This window comes from Cherax quadricarinatus, chromosome 29, assembly GCF_038502225.1.
Source record: "Cherax quadricarinatus isolate ZL_2023a chromosome 29, ASM3850222v1, whole genome shotgun sequence".
Lineage (NCBI taxonomy): Eukaryota > Metazoa > Arthropoda > Malacostraca > Decapoda > Parastacidae > Cherax > Cherax quadricarinatus.
This window is the reverse complement of record NC_091320.1, coordinates 16,849,148-16,871,594: the sequence shown is the minus strand read 5'-3', so window position 1 is coordinate 16,871,594 and position 22,447 is coordinate 16,849,148. Positions and strand designations below refer to the sequence as shown.

The 22,447-nt window shown below is 39.0% G+C and overlaps 1 protein-coding gene across 4 annotated transcripts in view; it reads right to left on the bottom strand.

Moving 5' to 3' along the window:
- Maf1 (repressor of RNA polymerase III transcription Maf1) overlaps positions 1-22,447 on the bottom strand; it is a 259,357-nt gene that overhangs the window by 203,981 nt on the left and 32,929 nt on the right. For 2 of the 4 annotated variants that reach the window (XM_070089627.1, XM_070089625.1), the window contains exon 2: positions 8,277-8,490. In XM_070089627.1, the coding sequence (XP_069945728.1) occupies positions 8,277-8,490 (214 nt within the window). The remainder of the gene's footprint in view (positions 1-8,276; positions 8,491-22,447) is intronic. The other 2 variants (XM_070089626.1, XM_070089628.1) reach the window with 2 other exon arrangements.

Here is a 22,447-nt window from a genome sequence, read left to right as displayed (position 1 = left end):
TCGATAAGAATGAATATCCCCTGGGGCTCTTCATCGACCTACAAAAATCGTTTGATACAGTCGACCACAATCTCTTGTACCTCAGACTGAATCATTACGGCATCAGAGGACATTCTCTTGACTACCTAAAATCCTATCTTAACGACAGACACCCCTATGTATATGCAAATGGAGTCAACTCCGCTATCCAACCTGTAGCTGTAAGAGTACCCCAGGGTAGTGTCCTAGGCCCACTCCTCTTTCTCATCTACATCAATGATCTCCCCAATATATCCCAACTCAAACGAGTTCTATTTGCAGATGACACTACATATGTCTACTTTCATTCAGACCCAGCTGTACTTAGAAACACTGTAAACAATGAACTGCTAAAGATATATACTTGGATGATGACCAACAAACTCACTCTCAACATGGAGAAAACATATTTCATGCTGTTTGGCAACAGAGCATTAAATATCCAACTTAACATATTAATAAATGGTTCCCCTATATCAAGACACATGGAGGGCAAATTTTTAGGTCTTCTCTTTGACTGTAATCTTTAATTTCAGTCCCATACCCATCACACAGCCAAGAAAATTTCCAAATCAGGAGGAATCCTTTCCAAGATACGCTACTATGTACCACAAACAACTCTCCTTACCTTGTACCACTCTCTAATATATCCTTACCTCACCTATGGTATCTGTGTCTGGGGCTCAACCACAGCCAACCACTTTAGACCCTTAATAATCCAAGAAAAAGCTGCTGTGCGGGTGATAACCAGCTCCTGTGCTAGACAGCATACCCCACCACTTTTCAAAAGACTCAACTTGCTAAATATACAAGACATACACTCATATTATTGTGTCTACTACATATACAGAACATTAAACTCCATTGTAAACCCTCCCCTAAAACTACTCCTTGACAGTTACAACAGAATGCACAGTCACAATACAAGGCATAAGGCACTTTTCAACATCTCTCAAGTCAGTCTCTCACTATGCAAGAACACTATGCACATAATGGGCCCAAAGATCTGGAACTCGCTACCGGAACAGGTCAAGGATCCCCTGACAACTTAATTTAGGACTTTGCTAAAAAATCATCTTATCTTTCAATATTAACCAAATCAACCAAAACACCTGCTAACTAGTTTTATTATATAACCTGTAATATTGCTGGTAGAATTACCGACAATATGTAAAGTAAAAGGACACAAGTGCAACTAATGTGACATTTTTGTGGCAGTTTCACTCTCCAGGAGCTTGACAGAGTTCCTGGAGAGCGAAACGTTGCCACAATAAAAATGTCACATTAGTTGCGCTTGTGTCCTTTTACTTTACACTATGTGACCTCCAGGCTTTTAATTCTGCCAATCCATAAAATATTACCACCTGTACCATTACTTGAAAGGTAGATTTTGTGTGCAATTTCAAGATTATTTTACCGAACCCTATTCTACCTTACTACCTCACATTTGCATTAAGTTTAAATAAGACTGTAAAACAGTTAACCACTACTACTTGTCTAGTTTTAAGTATAGTTACTATGTACCATTATCTTATCTAGTTTTAATTAGTTACTATGCATAGGGTTAGTCTGCCCAAAATGCCTTGGCATGTTAGTAACTATCTTTGTACTTAGCAAGTCAAAAATTGCAATTACACATTGTAACCTTTACAAAGAAATAAACTATACTTTTACTTTATTCTATCAACTGAGTACAAGAAACTGCCCATTTTCCTATTTCAACTACACAAAAAAAAGGTGATCAGAAATTACAAATTTGGCCAATATCACACAAAATTCAAAACAGGCCAATTTCAAAATAGTGTCCAGAATGAACAATGCAGACATTCTTGGCACTAAAATAACATTTGTTCTGTTTATTAGTCACGTCTCCAGGCCCCTCTTATATTATGCTTGCTTTTCATTTTGAATTTTTATTCACACAAAAAGTAGATGATTTACTGTTATTCAGACTATTGCATAATTGTAATAATTGTATAAATAATATCAGCACATTTGTGAATGCACATTAGACCCACCAGTTGACGTGCATTGGATGCGAGACGTGAGCTGTTCACTCTTGAACATAGTCAAAAATCAAACATTTCTGCTACTTTGAGTTCAACTTCAAGCTACTTTTAGTTGGTAAACCATTTAAAATTACCTCTATTTCTGTAATATATCTTCCATTCTATTAATGAGATAAAAAAAAGAAAGAGAATACAACCATAAATACCGTATGAAAATACACTGCAAAGTTGTTTTAAACCAAAAACAGTCGTAGTTTTTTCTCATTTTGCAATGCTTGCTGCAGGATGTTTTTTATGCTGTGCACACTGACCACACAGACCCACTCTCTCATATGTAGGCCTACCAGCTTTCTCCCGCAAGATCTGAAGTCACTAGAATTTTGGCGTAGTATCATGGGACCAACACTGGCTTCAAAGCCATAATATTACGGCACTGACACAAGAGGGGTTAAACCAATGATAATTAAAAAGAATTATAATACAATACTATAGATTACAAACTAAAGATAGGACACCACAGGCTTAGCTCTGCTCATGCAAACTACAAACAAACAATGACAAACAGATAATTACTAAATAACAAGAATGCAATAGCTAACAAATTTCTTTCCATGAAACAACAAAGTGGGTTTCAAATTTCGTAATTAATCCATTCCAGAGAGTTTGATGAAAGGCAAAATTTACGAATGGCAAAACCATTTTCCCCATAAGAAATAATGTAAATCCAATTAATCCGTTCCAAACACCCAAAAGTATTAACAAAAAATATTTTTTTTACATTAAATATAGATTTACATAGAGAAAACAATGAGACATCTAGTATAAAACAATAATAACATCACACTTACCTTCATTGGAGACTCTTGTTGGTGTATGAAGACAGGAGGAGGGGAGAGGATGGAGAAGTTACACAATTGTTTGGAAGGGGAATCCCTTTCCAAAGAGACTTAAGGTACCAAGTCCTTATCTGGGGTTACTTCCCTTCTTTGTTTTTTAATGCCACTAGGACCAGCTTGAGAGTCACTGGACCCCTGTCACTCAAATAATTGTTCTAGAGAGCTTTGTTTCAGGCTTCTCTTTAAAATTTGCCTAAAATGGGACAAGACATTGTCATTGTACATGTTGCCAACACGGCTTGCAACAGCTTTGTCAGGGTGATGTTCCTCCACAAACATTTGCACCTCACTCCACTTTGCACAAATGTCCTTAACCCTTTGAGGGTCGACAGGCCCTCTCCGAAACTCGTTCTCAGGGTCGGCCAAATTTAAAAAAAAAAAAAAAATTATTTTTTCTTATGAAAAAATAGTTTTTTTTTCTAAACATTATAGGCTAAACAAAAAAATTTTAACGTCAATACTTACCGAGATATGGAGGCGTGAAATTTGCCAAAATTGAACAACATATGGTAACATCGCCGACTGCCGTCACCCGGTATTTTTCTATTTACTTTTTTATGTACTATTTTCAATTATTTTTCAATTTTTCTTTTTCTGAGTAACTTTTATGGCCTCTGAGGCCAACATGATCAGTATTTTGTAAGTTATTTCTTTTTCAATACTACACAATAAGGGCGTAAACACTATTGTCATTATTTTGTTTACAGAAAATATTTACACAAACAAACGATATGAAATGTTGTTTATTACTATTTTTCTATATTTTATATACACATATACAGTCACAGGGAATGTTTCTAGAAGTTCTGAAGCCTGTGGAACTCTTTGAAACATGGTGTCATGCACAGTGGAGGTTTGCACTCCTCACACATAAAACGAGTGTCTCTGCGTTGTTGAGTGCGTTTTTTTGTATGTGCACAGACGTAACACCTCTTCTGAGCCTTTTTCTTCAAAGCAGTAGCAGGCAGTTTTACCAGGAAGTGATCACCATGCTTCAGACGAGCAAGTAGTTGTTGATAATTTGGTGGGCGGTCAATTGCAGGTGCTGTTCCTTGGTACTTGAATACTATTTGTCTGATGACAGAAACAGAATTCGCCGTACTGTGGTTTGTTTCTGGTGCTCATCTTATACATATTATAAGCATTGAGCATGGAAATGTCCAGAAGATGGAAAAACAGTTTGATGTACCACTTATAACTCTTGTGAACACAATCAGCAATTTGTCCACTGAACGCATGTTGAAGGTGTAATCAATCACAGCTGCAGGTTTTAGAATGGGTTCATTTCTCTCTCTATGCTGCCTGCCACTGTCTGCCATTTCATTAGGGTGAATTGATGACAACAGTGTGACATCTCGTTTGTCATGCCACCGAAATGCCATGATGTCATTGGCAGCAAATGCCTGCACCTCACCTCTACGAGTGCCAGCGTCAAACCTGGGCATATGTTTTCGATTTGCATGCACTGTGCCACACACATCTGTCATGTTCACTCGCAAAAAATCACTGAGTGAGGGGCTTGTGTACCAGTTATCTGCATATAATATATGCCCCTTACCAAGGTATGGTTCTATCATTGTTCGAACCACATCACCTGAGATGCCCAATAACTTCCTGGTATTTTGCAATGTATAACTTCCAGTGTACACAATAATATCCAATACCAGACCACTGTAACAATCACAAAGCACAAACAACTTTATACCAAAGCGTTTCCTCTTGCTTGGTACGTACTGCTTGAAAGAGAGTCTTCCTTTGAACAGAATCAAAGACTCGTCAATTACAAGCTTCCTGAAGGGATAAAAATGCGTACTGAATTTCTGTTTCAGATACACAAACACATTCCTAATCTTATATAACCTGTCAGTTCTGTCAGGCCTGGTTTTATCTGAGAAGTGAAGCATACGTAACATTAGCACAAATTGATTCACTGGCATTATATCACTGAAACCTGGTGTTGCAATCAGGGGGTCTGTTGACCAGTATGATTTCACTTTGTGCTTATACACATGTGGCATAAGCATTATTGTGGCAAAGAAAAGATACATCTCAGCCACAGTTGCCTCCTTCCACTGGTGTAGACGTGATTTTGGTGAAAGTAATGTGTTTGCCATGGTGTACTCGTAGTATGTGTTGCTTTCCATGACAATACTTTTCATCAGTGGTTCGTCAAAGAATAACTCGAAACATTCCAGTTCAGTGGCATTGTTCCCAAGTGCACAAGATGGCCGTATTCCACTTTGGCTGTCATCAAACTGGTGGGGATTTGGAACAAAATTGACAGCTTCCTGCCAATCCCAGGTGCGGTCTGCTGGTGGGTACTGGACAATGACAGGTGGTTGTGGTTGTGGAGGTTGTGGTTGTGGAGGTTGTGGTTGTGGAGGCTGGTGTGGTGGGTGAGTGGGGGATGGTGGCCTTTGTTCTAGATCAGCTGAGGCAGCGGCGTGGGTGGCAGCATGGCCCACTGCTGGTGCCTCACCGCCGGCACCACTACCACCACGCACATTTTCCATCCCAATTGCAACAGTATCTTCGTCATTTTCACTGTCTGTTCCTGTTGTACAGCCACGGGATGTACTCCGAGATACACTCCTTCCCCTTGGTATAACATATGGCACACTACCAGAGCGCATATATCGTCGTATATACTGACGCTTCACTGGGGAATATTGCACTTCACTATCACTACTGGAACTAGTTTGAAGAGCTTGTAGTTCATATTCACTATCACTATCATCACCCATGCTCTCATCCGAGTCTGGGATTTGGGAAAATAGAAGTTTCCTCTTGGGTTCTGGAACAACTGAACGTGAACACGAGGGCCCAGCACCAGAGGTGGAAGGCTGAGGGTCGTCTGGGTTTTCTTCACTATTACCGATATTATGGTCATTAGTTTCAGTCAAAACCTTACTAAAACCATGAAACTCATCTTCACTGGCACTTCCATCACTATTAGAACTGTCACTGGGGAACAAAAGTGTCCCAATTCGCCGAGGAGTGAGGAGCTTCTTACCGTGAGGCATGGTGGACATTGTTTACTAAGAGGGCATTCCCACAATGCACCACTGGGTCCCAGATTTTTTTTCTACCGTGCACACCGACCACGCAGACCCATTCTCTCACACCTAGGCCTACCAGCCTTTTCGCGCGAGATTTGAGGCCGCTAGAATTTATGCGTACTAGTACGTCAAAAACCCCTACGCGTAAGACGTACTAGTACGACCAAAACCCTCAAAGGGTTAATCCTTGAAGAAGGCACCTTCTTCCATCTCTCTCTTCCTCCTCCTCTGACTGACTCAATTTCCTGAGTTGTGGTCTGTTGCTGTTGCAGATGAAGGTCTTGCACCTCTTCAGTTAGCTCTTTATTGTGGTACTCCACCAACTCTTCTACATCCTAGCCAGTCACACCCAACCCCATGGAATTCCCCAATGCCACAATAGATTCCACAACTGGCATAGGGTTGTCAGGGTCAGCCTCAAACCCTCCAAAATCTTTCTTGAGGACACAATCTGGCCACAATTTTCTCCAAGAAGAGTTCAAAGTCCTGAAAGTCACTCCCTGCCAAGCCTTATCTATAAGGGTTATGCAATGGAAGATACTGAAGTAAACTCTCTTAGGGTCAATTGAGTGTGTCACATCAAAGCACCTTTGAAACATGGCTTTCGTGTAGAGTTTTTTGAAGTTTGAAATGATCTGCTGGTCCATCGGCTGGATGAGAGGAGTGGTATTAGGGGGAAAGAACTTCACTGTGATGAAACTAAACTCCTCCACCATTTGGTCATCCAAGTCTGGAGGATGAGCAAGAGCATTGTCTTTTACCAGGAGGCACTTGAGTGGCAGTTTATTTTCCAGGAGGTATTTCTTCACACTTCAGCCAAACACATCACTGAACCAATCAAGGAAAATTTCCCTTGCAACCCATGCCTTACTGTTAGCTTTTCACATCACACACAATTTACTCTTGGCGACACTTTTTCTTGAACACTCTGGGATTTTCAGAGTGATACACCAGTAAAGGCTTCACTTTGAAATCCCTACTAGAATTACCACAGAACATGAGAGTTAGCCTGTCTTTCATAGGCTTGTGTCCTGGCAGTGCCATTTCCTCCTGTGTGATGCAAGTCCTCTCTGGCATTTTCTTCCAAAAGAGGCCTGTTTCGTCACAACCGAACACTTGTTGGGGGGATGAACCCTTCAGCCTCTACATAGTCCTTGAATTCCTGCACGAATTTTTCAGCCGCACATTTGTCAGAACTTGCAGCCTCACAATGCCTTACCACACTGTGTATGCCACTTTGCTTCTTGAGTCTCTCAAACCAGCCTTTGCTGGCCTTAAATTCACTAACATCAGCATTCGATCCAGGCATTTTCTTTACGAGATCAGCATGCAACTGTTTTGCCTTTCCACAAATTATTGACTGCATAACACTATCTCCTGCTAACTGATTTTGGTTGATCCACACCAACAACAAATTCTGAACATCTTCGAGTATTTGCAATCTCTTTTTTGTAAGCATATCTACCCCTTTCACAACAACAGCTTCCTTGATTTCCTTTTTCTTCACCACAATGGAAGCGATGATTGTATGAGGCTTCCCATACATCCTGGCAAGATGGGCCACACGCACGCCACTTTCATATTTTGCAGTTTCTTTCTTTCTTGAATTCTATTGTGTTTCTCACATTCTTTACCAAAGGACTGGCACTAGAAGCTTTCTTTGGGCCCATGGTGGCTTATTTAGCAGTTGCAAGCACAAAAAGGAATGGAATACAGCTTTGTAAATTTTAACTTTCGACAACTTTTTTCATCAAAACAGCCTCGCGGTTCGTAATTTGCCTCGCCATTCGTTGCTTGTCCAAAACGTGTACGAGTGGTCTCCCAATGTCTACGTCACACAAAGGCGCCCCACACACCATTCCCAGTTTATTGGTCAGTGACCATCACTCCATGCATTCATACGACACATTTTGTAATAATCCATTGTTATTTGTGCTTGCAACTGCTAAATAAGCCACCATGGGCCAAAGAAAGCTCCTAGTGCCAGCCCTTTGGTAAAGAAGGTGAGAAACATGATAAAATTCAAGAAAGAACACACGAGCCAGGGTACTTCCCCACACACACACCAGCCATGGCATCAGTCTATTCAAATCATCCTTCAGTATGATCTAACACACTACCTCAACTCTTCCTTAATTCAAACCAAATATGATACCATCTTCAGTTTTAACACACAACACAGAACCAAATGGTACCTTTTGTTATTCCTGAAACTTTTGGGTTTGTTAATTACTTTATGCCAGTGTAGTAATGAAAGATTATTCATTCATTACATGATATTCAACATCACTTACCTCCAAAGAAGGTTCCCGAGAAAATTCTTGAGATGAAGCATTACTGAAATCATAGTCTGGGTAGAAGGCTGCATTGAGGGTGGATATCAGGTAAAAGAGTGTCTTGCGGTTGATCTTATCTTCCAGTGGACTGTCTTCACCTCCACTGCTTTGCAAACTCCTGGGAACAAATCTTACACTTGACAGTTGAGGCCAGAATTGGCACTCCATCATACTGTAAAGTAATACTATAATGAACATGAGGATGTCTAATTGAGCATACCTGACTCATCAACTCTTTCCTTAAGTTCAAAAAAACTGCCATTTAGAAAATTTGATTAGTGTTGCTTTGAAAGCATTAACTGTTTACTTTTCACATCAAAATTCCATGTTGTACAAAATAATATAGAGTAAAAATTACTGTATTTCATTAGTTATTTTTATGCCAGAGCATAATACAGCCCAGAGGATGATTATCTTATGAAGTCAGTGGTGTTTCTAGAACCTAAACTGATAAACAAGATGCCTGCAACAAGGTTCAATTTGTATCAAGCTGAAAGAATGCTGTCTTCATCACATGAACAACCACCTTCATCACTATCAGTTGCAAGAAGCCTAGCAGAATGCGTGGTGCAGTTTGCCGTGAGTGCCTCCTCTCTTGACCTTACCACCATGGTTGAACCTGCCAGAGGGTCACAGGCCACACCCTCCCAACTAATACGCCAGGAATCTTGTGCAACACTCAAGCAATTTAAACTTCAATGATGTACATCATATACAGCATATAAAATGGAGTAACCCACATTCAGAGAACAGAAATAATGAGGCTTAACATACATTTGATTAACTGATAACAAATCACTGATTTTGTTTGGGTAATCAGTACACAGTAGTTAAAAAAACCACATTATTCCTTTATTGCTTTAAGTAATGATAATGTCAATTATTTTTTAAACTAATAAGAGAAATACAGGAACAATGTGGTTATTTTGAACTGTACTGATTACCAAATCAAAATCACTGATTTACTATCAGATGATCAAACATATGCTAAACTTTGTTTTAATCTTTTAAGAATGCAATGTACACTATTGTGCTAAACTTCCCTTTATGTATGAATAGGTTTCGAAGACATAACAGCATTACATAAAGACCTATAATTTTTACTAGACTGTGTGTGTATTAAATGACCTTTCCTTGTTCCTAGCATCCTTGCTTTCCCCATGTTGAAGTACTTTTCTGCATTCACATTTAATAAAACTCGGAAGACTTTATTATTAAAATAAGAAATGTTAACCTAGAAAACAAACTAATGGTTAATTCTGACATCAACAGTTTGTTCACCTGAATCACTATCAATGATACAACTTGTGTTTTTGAGAAGCAAATTTGCTAACGAATTAGAATTCCCCTGTACCATACAAGAAAATCTTTTGTCTCATTAAATTGCATTTCCTAGATGCATTTCTCTTATGAAGGAGGACTTTTAACAGCCAAGTGTATGGGATGCAAAAGGGTTTACCTTTGATGCCTTTGCTGGATAACAGTTTTATGGAAATCTTTGATAGTAAAGTTTTTACCACTATAGTTAACTGAGTAGTTGACTGTGACCTCACTTGGCTATATGTTAATGATGTATTTGCTGTCCATTAATATACTACTAGTGAAAAGGACACTTACAATATGAATGACCACTTCAGTTCACAATAAACCTACACTCGTCTACTGGGCCTACCACGGCCAAGGCTCTGCTTTTATAGCCTCTGCTTTTATAGCAGTTTGTCCTTAGGTGTTTCAATTCAATAAGCAGAAATACTAAGCTTAAAGGTGAAGAAAACTGGCAAATATTATTTTTGGATATCTTAGTATGCAGATATCATAGAAATACTCGTAGTTTTAAATTACACAGAAAACCAATATATTTTGCACACCTTTTCTTCTCATTCTCCACAAAGAGAGGTGGTGTCATTCAGGCTTGTTTCTTAGGGCATAACCTGCATGTGATTCACAGTTTAGAATATGACCTTGAGTATATCTACAGAACATTTTCTAAGTTAGGCTTCACTAAAATTTTTACAGACTGGTCATTTCTCAGTCAGGGGTAACTTTTCGGGTGGATAAGAAAAAGAAAGCATAAATTGTTCTTCCTTACGTGGATGAACTTAAATCTGTAGAGTTCCCTCTCATAATGATATAAACATCACATTCAGCAGTTAGAATACCATCAAGGCATTTGTACAGTGGTTTTCAAAAAAACTCAAGTACATATACATATTATTACAAGACTGTGAAAAATGGTTTAGAAATTTTACAAGTTGAAGACAGACACTTATGGAACATATGTGAATCTTTATCGAAGAAATGCTTTGCCACACAGTGGCTTCATCAGTCCAATACAAAGAAGAATGGTGTAAAGGGAAGAGGAGTTTCAGGTAATCAGTCCCTCAGCCTGGAAATAATAAATAATATCTATTTCTACAAGTACATGTACAAGGTATACAGACCTAGTTGACATCAATGACATATACTATGTCTTAACCTGTGACCCTATCAAACTTTGTTATTTTTAATTACATTACCTAACAGAATACTCCATTCTACTGAATGCACAGTAACTCAGTATATGACCATATGACCTGTCTTTGAAATACTTATTTGTACTTAATTGTTATTTGTTTACAATAATGTTTACCACTGAATATATCATTGCTTAGTTAATCTTAAGTTAATTTTAAGCCTGCCCATAATGCTCTATATACAAGGGGCTTTTGGCATGTTACACTTACCCACTATTTCTATGTATCATGTCCAAATTAATAATAAATAAATAAAATACTACTTCACAGAAAGCAGCTTGTTATGCAGAGCATTTCAAGCAAATAAGGTCAGTTTTGTACCGGGATGTGACCTACACCAGTCAATTACAGGTACCATCCGACTTACAACTGACTTCGGTTCCGAGAAATCGGTCATAAGTCAAAATGGACGCAAGTCGAACCTTACTGCTGAATATCAACATCACATTTTTGTAATGACTATTTTATTGTTTTATTTTGGTATTTCATTTTTTTACTTTACTTTTTATGCTGTTAGTACTGTGTTTTATACTGTAAGGTTTAGGATAAACACTGTGTACAACACAAACAGTTGTTTATTTCCCAGAAATTTGCCATGGAAAACAAGGTCGTAAGTCGAATGGTTGTATGTCGAGCAGGTCGTAAGTCGGGTAGTAGGTGCAACTCCCAGGTACTGGTTTTACTAATGGGGAACATAGACAACTGATGTAAAGAAACACGCCCAATTTTTCTACCCTCACCGGGAATTGAGCCCGGACCCTCGCCATGTGAAGCGAGAGCTTTAGCCACAAGGCCACGGGGCACCATAATCAAATGTGTTCAGCCCATCAGTTTTGAAGAAATTACAGAATATGGTCAGAGAAGTGGCTTATATAACCTAGTGGCTTACACATTTATATAAGCTACTTCAGAGAAGTTGCTTATATAAGCCACTACTCTGGCCATATGCTGTACTTTCTTCAAGACTGATGGACTGACCACATCGATTCCAGGCTGAGGGATTGATTACCTCAAACTCCTCTTTTCTTTACACTTTTCTTCTTTGTGCTGGACTGATGAAGCCACTGTAGGGCAAAACATTTTTTCAATAAAGAATCCCACATGTTCCACAAGTTTCTCATTCTTCAACTTACAAGATTCATGCACTGTGTGACAAATACTACACTGGGGAGCAAGGTTAGGTTAGATAACATTTATCAGGAAACAAAACAACTGTAACCTGAGTCTGGTCTTAGTCACATGACTCACGGTTGGAGATTTTGGTCATCTGACTGAAGCATTCTGCTTGCTTACTTGTCCCCCCCCCCCCACTTTAAAAATTATGGTTATGATTAATATCATTAGATACTCCTGAGGGGCAAGGGAACAAATGATTTTACATGTTGGACTTCAACAGCAGACACACACTATGCACTGGAGATAAAAATATGGCTGCATTTCAACACCAAAATACAAAAAAAGTTAATTTTAATAAAAGTAAAGTTGTGATGGGCTGCAACAACAGCAGAGAAAGGTTAGTGTATCTCTCATAAATGTTTTTAATTTCAATATTATGAAAAGGAATGTCAAGCTATTATTACAAACATTTCTCTCTAAATCTGACAAAGTGTTAAGAAAGATAACTAAGCAAAAGAAAGTTAGTCTGAACCTTCCCTTGTGCATTCCAGTAATTTTATGGTATAGGATACATACAAACAGCATTTGTCTAGCCACAGTCAGTAATATGAACAGTGTGTGACTTAAAAATAGGTGGAGCATATTCTGAGAGGAGCTGGATACTTGAGGGACTTCTTCCATTACTGTATAATAAATTACTGTACTATGTTATTTTCCTATATATTAAGTGGAAGTACGTAATTAAATTTACCAAACAACAATTTACTACAAGTACACAAAATAAGGTCAAGATTCAAATTCATTTTAGCACTAAGACAAGCAAAGATCATTTGTAAACAAGGTAACTACAATTTACTGTACTTACTAACTATATAAAACTATAAATAAATTTTCAAAAACAAATATACAGTAGGGCCCCACTTTACGGCGTTTCACTTTACAGCGTTTCACTAATACGGTCATTTCAAATTATGACCAAAACTCGCTATACGGCTCCCCCACCTGACTTTCTAATACGGTCACCGCGCCCCACCCGGTTTGTTTACATTCTCTGAGATCCGTAAGCACTAAGTCTCTCCATTATGTCTGGAAACTCCAAAATTTTAAGTGTTTTTAAAAGTTACTTCATATTTTATATATACTCTGATAATTATACTTATGTATACCTGTACTTAAATAAACTTACATACTGTGCTGGCATGCAGGTACACATTAAAATCAGTAAGAGTGTTTTATGTCTCCAGACGTCATATTAGTAATGATAATAATCACCGAGTCTCATTTAAATGTCGTATATTACGTTAATATACACATTTTCATTAATCCATCCATGATACTTTTTTCAAAATTATATAATAAACACGATACATAACATATAAAGATGATAAATACACCCCACAGTAGAATAAATAAACATAAATATGAGATGTGGTAGCAGACGACTTGCACAAATGATGCCATATTAGAAATAATAATAATAATAATAATAATAATAATCACCGAGTCTCATTAAATGTCGTATATTACGTTAATATACACATTTTCATTAATCCATCCATGATACTTTTTTCAAAATTATATAATAAACACGATACATAACATATAAAGATGATAAATACACCCCACAGTAGAATAAATAAACATAAATATGAGATGTGGTAGCAGACGACTTGCACAAATGATGCCATATTAGAAATAATAATAATAATAATAATAATAATAATAATAATAATAATCACCGAGTCTCATTAAATGTCGTATATTACGTTAATATACACATTTTCATTAATCCATCCATGATACTTTTTTCAAAATTATATAATAAACACGATACATAACATATAAAGATGATAAATACACCCCACAATAGAATAAATAAACAAATATGAGATGTAGTAGCCAGATAACTTGTACAAGTGACGCCAAGAATAACATTTTCTCTAATCTAACGTAAGAGAAAATGTGTTACTGGGGGTAACTGTAGAAAATTATTCCTTTCATATGTATGTATGTAAGTTTATTCAGGTATACACAAATACAGTTACATAGATTGTCATACATAACAGCATATGTGCAGAGAACCTAGGATAACCCAAAAAAGTCAGACAGAGTGACTTATTTCCATTGCCTTCACTCAGAGCGTCATTTCTTCTCAAAATGATGTTACATGAGAATGGGAGTGTTCTTCTTTATTTATTCTACCGTATCAATGTAGAGACAACTTGTACACCATGTAACTTGTACACAAACCAGACGTATACACTTTTTGTTTGTTTACAAAACTTACCTTCGCCTGGTTTGTTTACATAACTGTGCACCTGTCCTCTCTCACGCACTTATTCTTTCTCTCTCTCATAAATTTGTTTTATCTCATTTACTTACTCCTGACCCTACATTAAGACTACAAATATTTTAAGGTAAGTAATGAGTGAACTGTATATACATTTTATCGCTCTGGGATGCTTTATTATCATAAAATATATGTGTGGGTGGGTTGGCCTGGTATGGTAGCCCGGCTGATTACCATACATACCACACTTGATTTTTTACAATAAATGCTACTCATCTCACCCTAGATTAAGACTACAAATATTTTAAGATAAGTAATGAGTAAACTGTACATGCATTTTATCGCTCTGGGATGCTTAAATGTAATAGAATATTATGTGTAGGTGATTTCTTACAATAAATACTGCTTGTCTCACCCTAGATTAACCCTTTGAGGGTCGACAGGCCCTCTCCGAAACTCGTTCTCAGGGTCGGCCAAATTTAAAAAAAAAAAAATTATTTTTTCTTATGAAAAAATAGTTTTTTTTTCTAAACATTATAGGCTAAACAAAAAAATTTTAACGTCAATACTTACCGAGATATGGAGGCGTGAAATTTGCCAAAATTGAACAACATATGGTAACATCGCCGACTGCCATCACCCGGTATTTTTCTATTTACTTTTTTATGTACTATTTTCAATTATTTTTCAATTTTTCTTTTTCTGAGTAACTTTTATGGCCTCTGAGGCCAACATGATCAGTATTTTGTAAGTTATTTCTTTTTCAATACTACACAATAAGGGCGTAAACACTGTTGTCATTATTTTGTTCACAGAAAATATTTACACAAACAAACGATATGAAATGTTGTTTATTACTATTTTTCTATATTTTATATACACATATACAGTCACAGGGAATGTTTCTAGAAGTTGTGCAGCCTGTGGAACTCTTTGAAACATGGTGTCATGCACAGTGGAGTTTTACACTCCTCACACATAAAACGAGTGTCTCTGCGTTGTTGTGTGCGTTTTTTTGTATGTGCACAGACGTAACACCTCTTCTGAGCCTTTTTCTTCAAAGCAGTAGCAGGCAGTTTTACCAGGAAGTGATCACCATGCTTCAGACGAGCAGGTAGTTGTTAAAATTTGGTGGGTGGTCAATTGCAGGTGCTGTTCCTTGGTACTTGAATACTATTTGTCTGATGACAGACAAACAGAATTCGCTGTACTGTGGTTTGTTTCTGGTGCTCATCTTATACATATTAAAAGCATTGAGCATGGAAATGTCCAGAAGATGGAAAAACAGTTTGATGTACCACTTATAACTCTTGCGAACACAATCAGCAAACCCAATCTGCATGTCACATTTGTCCACTGAACACATGTTGAAGGTGTAATCAATCACAGCTGCAGGTTTTAGAATGGGTTCATTTCTCTCTCTATGCTGCCTGCCACTGTCTGCCATTTCATTAGGGTGAATTGATGACAACAGTGTGACATCTCGTTTGTCATGCCACCGAAATGCCATGATGTCATTGGCAGCAAACGCCTGCACCTCACCTCTACGAGTGCCAGCGTCAAACCTGGGCATATGTTTCCGATTTGCACGCACTGTGCCACACACATCTGTCATGTTCACTTGCAAAAAATCACTGAGTGAGGGGCTTGTGTACCAGTTATCTGTATATAATATATGCCCCTTACCAAGGTATGGTTCTATCATTGTTCGAACCACATCACCTGAGATGCCCAATAACTTCCTGGTATTTTGCAATGTATAACTTCCAGTGTACACAATAATATCCAATACCAGACCACTGTAACAATCACAAAGCACAAACAACTTTATACCAAAGCGTTTCCTCTTGCTTGGTATGTACTGCTTGAAAGAGAGTCTTCCTTTGAACAGAATCAAAGACTCGTCAATTACAAGCTTCCTGAAGGGATAAAAATGCGTACTGAATTTCTGTTTCAGATACACAAACACATTCCTAATCTTATATAACCTGTCAGTTCTGTCAGGCCTGGTTTTATCTGAGAAGTGAAGCATACGTAACATTAGCACAAATCGATTCACTGGCATTATATCACTGAAACCTGGTGTTGCAATCAGGGGGTCTGTTGACCAGTATGATTTCACTTTGTGCTTATACACATGTGGCATAAGCATTATTGTGGCAAAGAAAAGATGCATCTCAGCCACAGTTGCCTCCTTCCACTGATGTAGACGTGATTTTGGTGAAAGTAATGTGTCTGCCATGGTGTACTCGTAGTATGTGTTGCTTTCCATGACAATACTTTTCATCAGTGGTTCGTCAAAGAATAACTCGAAACATTCCAGTTCAGTGGCATTGTTCCCAAGTGCACAAGATGGCCGTATTCCACTTTGGCTGTCATCAAACTGGTGGGGATTTGGAACAAAATTGACAGCTTCCTGCCAATCCCAGGTGCGGTCTGCTGGTGGGTACTGGACAATGACAGGTGGTTGTGGTTGTGGAGGTTGTGGTTGTGGAGGCTGGTGTGGTGGGTGAGTGGGGGATGGTGGCCTTTGTTCTAGATCAGCTGAGGCAGCGGCGTGGGTGGCAGCATGGCCCACTGCTGGTGCCTCACCGCCGGCACCACTACCACCACGCACATTTTCCATCCCAATTGCAACAGTATCTTCGTCATTTTTCACTGTCTGTTCCTGTTGTACAGCCACGGGATGTACTCCGAGATACACTCCTTCCCCTTGGTATAACATATGGCACATTACCAGAGCGCATATATCGTCGTATATACTGACGCTTCACTGGGGAATATTGCACTTCACTATCACTACTGGAACTAGTTTGAAGAGCTTGTAGTTCATATTCACTATCACTATCATCACCCATGCTCTCATCTGAGTCTGGGATTTGGGAAAATAGAAGTTTCCTCTTGGGTTCTGGAACAACTGAACGTGAACAAGAGGGCCCAGCACCAGAGGTGGAAGGCTGAGGGTCGTCTGGGTTTTCCTCACTATTACTGATATTATGGTCATTAGTTTCGGTCAAAACCTCACTAAAACCACGAAACTCATCTTCACTGGCACTTCCATCACTATTAGAACTGTCACTGGGGAACAAAAGTGTCCCAATTCGCCGAGGAGTGAGGACCTTCTTACCGCAAGGCATGGTGGACATTGTTTACTAAGAGGGCATTCCCACAATGCACCACTGGGTCCCAGATTTTTTTTCTACCGCGCACACCGACCACGCAGACCCATTCTCTCACACCTAGGCCTACCAGCCTTTTCGCGCGAGATTTGAGGCCACTAGAATTTATGCGTACTAGTACGTCAAAAACCCCTACACGTAAGACGTACTAGTACGACCAAAACCCTCAAAGGGTTAAGACTATAAATATTTTAAGGTAAGTAATGAGTGTACTATGTGTGTATTGTACTTTTTTATTTTGTTTTTTGATGCCTAGTTCTATTGCTAACTTAATATATGTTAGTGTAAACTTGTTATCTAGTATTTGTATGCATTTATAAGGGGAAAAAAAGGGTGTTCCACTTTACAGAGATTTCCACTTTACGGCGGTAGCCTAGAACCTAACCTGCCATATGAGTGGGGCCCTACTGTACCTCAAGTCCTGACAATCTGCATCAATCCTAATTATTTCATATTATACAGGTCTCCCTCAACATTCACGTTTTCAACTTTCACGGGCTTCACACATTCGCGAATTCCCAACTGCCAAATTCCCAGCCACCAAATTCCCAGCCGCCAAATCATATTTAAGTTTCCCGCCACCTGCGAGTCCCTACTACCCTCCCTCCGACCCCCGCAACTGGCAGCCAGCCCTCCCACCACTCAGTGTGGCGAGTGTTTTGTTTGTTCATTATTTGCTATTAAACTACAGTATAAATAATGTAAACCCATTCATGACTGCATATTGGAATGGCTATTCGGACAGGTATTAGACGGTGACATCATGTGTTTACTCTTGAACACTGCAAAGAATTAAACATTTCTGCTACAGCTAATAATAACAATAGTAATAATAATAATAATAATAATAATAATAATAATAATAATAATAATAATAAATATGATATAATTGAAGAAGGAAATTGTACAAAAATATGAGGGAGTGGTTGACACATCGTCAGTGTGACTGTGTTTATGCTGGAGTAAACATTAGTCTCCCTGCTCTTCCAAACATTTCACAATAATTCATTGTGTTTGGTGCTTGTAGATTGAGTGTGACTGGAGTGGTAGAGGCAGTGATTGAGGCAATGGTATTTAATAACATACATGTTATTAATAATATGTACTATTATTATTTATAACATGTTATTAAATACATACATGTTAATAATAATACATGTTATTAATAATAACAACAATAATAATAACTGGCAGCCAGCCCTCCCACCCGCCACTCACTCACTCAGTCAGTCAGTCTCCAGCCACTGTGCGAGTTGGTCATTGCTGTTTGTGTGGTGGTGAAAGTATGTCTCATGCCATGCAGTTACACTCCATATAATCATCTCCATTCAACTGTCATCAGTAACTGCATGTAATATCAATAGAGAAATAAAGAATTATAATTTAAATTTTTTTAATCATCACAAGTCATCAGAGTTCGTCTGCCTTACGAGTGGTGAGTGTTTTGTTTGTTCATTATTTATTAAACTACAGTATAAATAATGTCAACTCATTCATGACTGCTAATAATAATAATAATAATAATAATAATAATAATAATAATAATAATAAATACGAGGGTTGAAGCAGTGGGTGGTAGAGGCATCGTCAGTCAGTATGGCTTTGTTTATGCTGGAGTGAGTATTATCCTCTGTGCTCTTCCAAACATTTCACAATAATTCATTGTGTTTGGTGCTTGTTGATTGACTGTGACTGCTACATAATTAACCATGGGCCCAAATAAATTTTGGTAAAGAAACTGAGAAGCACGAAAGAATTGAAGAAAGAAATTATATAAAAATACGAGGCAGTGGTGGAGGCAGTACAATATTTTAAGATGTTCTCAGGTACGTATTTTATGATTGTTCATGAGAACATAAGAAAGGAGGAACACTGCAGTAGACCTGTTGGCCCATACTATTCAGGTCCTTCACAAATCCAGCCCAATAACAGAATAAATGCTACCCAAGCAATAAGCTTTGAACATTCTATTTACTCGCATGCAAGACCCATTCAAATCCAACCACCTCTCACTTGTGTATTTATCCAACCTAAATGTGAAGCTACCCAAGGTTTTAGCTTTGATAGGACCTTGGGTAGCTTTAAAAAGAGATTGGACAAATATATGAGTGGGAGGAGCATGTACGTATATACATGTATATACATAGATTATTTCATTTTATTATTTTATTATATTTCCCTGCAATATATTGGGGCACCAAACATTCGCGATTTTTCAACATTCACGGGGCTCTTGATCCCCTAACCCCCGCGAATGTTGAGGGAGACCTGTAATAGTATATGTATTAGATTAAAGTAGAGCAAATAACAACACTAAGAAAATTATTTAGAAATGAAGTTTTAATAAGAGGCTTAACTAAAATATATATACAGTACTGAAACTGGAGTGTTTTTTGAACTAGAGTGTGCATGTGTGTGCACGTGTGTGCACGTGTGCGTGTGTGCGTGTGCGTGTGTGCGTGTTGGGGGGGTGCTCACCTAATTGTGCTTGCAGGGGTTGAGCCATAGCTCCTGGCCCCACATCTACACTGGTCAGCATTAGGTCCTCTCTCTCTCCCTGCTCCATGAGGTTTATCATACCTCTTCTTAAAGCTATGTATGGTACCTGCCTCCACTACCTTACTTACCAGACTCTTCCACTTCCTGACAACTCCATGACTGAAGAAATACTTCCTAACATCCCCGAGACTCATCTGAGTTTTTAACTTTCAATTGTGACCCCTTGTTGCTGTGTCCCATCTATGGAACATCCTGTCATGTCCACCTTGTCAATTCCTCACAGTATTTTATGAGTCATTTTCATATCCCTGTCTCTCCTGTCCTCCAGTGTCATCAGGTCGAATTCTCTTAACCTCTCCTCACAGGACATGCCCCTTAGCTCCAGGATTAGCCTCACTGCAAACTTTTGCACTTTCTTGACCCACAAAATCGTAATGACATGATTGCAAACAAACCATACCACAGGTGGGGTTAGAACCCACAATCAGAGAGTCATAAAACTCCAGACCGACGCGTTAGCCACTGGGCCAGCTAGCTACAATAAGATTCATCCAACTAGGTATATTTATACACCAAAGGAAGGTTATCATAGACACTATTGACCACAAATGCAAGTTTTTACAGATGAATCTCCTGCTAGCATGGCCATGACAAACTCTAGCTCAAGTCCCCTCAAAGCCATCAACATGACTCACGAAATTGTAATGACACTATTGCAAACAAACCATACCACGGGTGGGGTTAGAACCCGTGATCAGAGAGTCTGTCTGGAGTTTTACGATTCTCTGATCGCAGGTTCTAACCCCACACAGGGTATGCTTTGTTTACAATTGTGTTATTACGATTTCGTGAGTCATGTTGACGGCTTTGAGGGGATTTGAGCTAAAGTTCGTCACAGCCATGCTAGCAGGAGATTCATCTGTAAAAACTTGCATTTGTGGCCACAGTGGTGCCCATGCTAACATTTCTATGGTGTATAAATATACCTAGTTGGATGAATCTTACTGTAGCTAGTTGGCCCAGTGGCTAACGCATCGAACAGGAGTTTTATGACACTCTGATCGCGGGTTCTAACCCCACCCGTGGTACTGTTTCTTTGCACTTTCTCTAGTTTCCTGATGTGCTTGACCAGGTGTGGGTTCCAAACCGGAGCTGCATACTCCAATATGGGCCTGACATACACAGTGTACAGGATCCAGACAAACTCCATACTAAGATGCTGGAATGCTAATCTTAGGTTCACTAGTCACTCATATGCTGCAGCAGTTATTTGGTTGAAGTGCACCTCAGGAGATGTGCTCAGTATTATACACATTCCAAGATCCTTTTCCTTGGGAGGTCTGTAGTCTTTGGCCCCCCTAGACTGTACTCTGTCTGCAGTCTTCTTTGCCCTTCCCCGATCTTCATGACTTTGCACTTGGTGGGGTTGAACTCAAGAAGCCAGTTGCTGGACCAGGCCTGCAGCTTGTCCAAATCCCTCTGTAGTCCTGCCTTGTTCTCCTTCGACTGAATTCTCATTAACTTCAAGTCATCTGCAAACTGGGACATTTCCGAGTCTATTCCTTCCGTCATGTCGTTCACATATACCTGAAACAGCACCAGTCCTAGAACTTATCCCTGTGCAACCCCATTCGTCACATGTGCTCACGCTGACTCATCACGTACCATGACTCGCTGATGCCTTCCCGTCAGGTATTCTCTGATCCATTGCAGTGCTTTCCCCGTTATACTTGCCTGGTTCTCCAGCTTTTGTACTAATCTTTTGAGTGGAATTGTGTCAAAGGCCTTCTTACAATCCAAGAAGACACAATCTAACCCCCTTCCCCAGTCTCTCTCCCTCTCTCTCTCTTGTCTTACTGCTGTCACCTTCTCATAGAACTCTAGTAGGTTTGTGACACAGGATTTCCCATCTCTGAATCCATGCTGGTTGTTGTTTATAAGCTCATTCTTTTCTAGGTGGTCCACCACTCTTTTCCTGATAATCTTTTCCATGACTCTGAAGACAATACATGTCTGTGACACTGGTCTGAAGTTCAATGCTGCACATCTGTCTCCTTTTAAAAACTGGGACTACATTTGCTGCCTTCCATACCTCAGGTAGTTGCACTATTTCAACAGATGTGTTGAAGATTGTTGTTAGTGATATACAGAGCACCTCTGCTCCCTCTCTCAGGACCCATGGAGAGATGTTATCCAACCCTATCGCCTTTGAGGTATCTAGTTCACTTAACAGCCTCTTTGCCTTCTCGGTTGCATGTATCATGTCCAGCACTTGTTGGTGTATCCCACCTCTGTCTTTCCGGAGTCTTTTCTTTCTCCTATATGAATACTTCTTTGAATCTCACGTTGAGCTCCTCACATACTTCAAGGTCATTTCTTGTAAACTTCCATCCTTCCTTCCTCAGCCTGATTATAATCAGTCTTTGACTGTTTTCTTCCTGATGTGACTTTACAACAGCTTCAGGTCAGACTTGGCTTCCGCTGCCATGTCATTTTCGTATTGTCATTGGGCCTCCCTCCTTACCTGTGCAT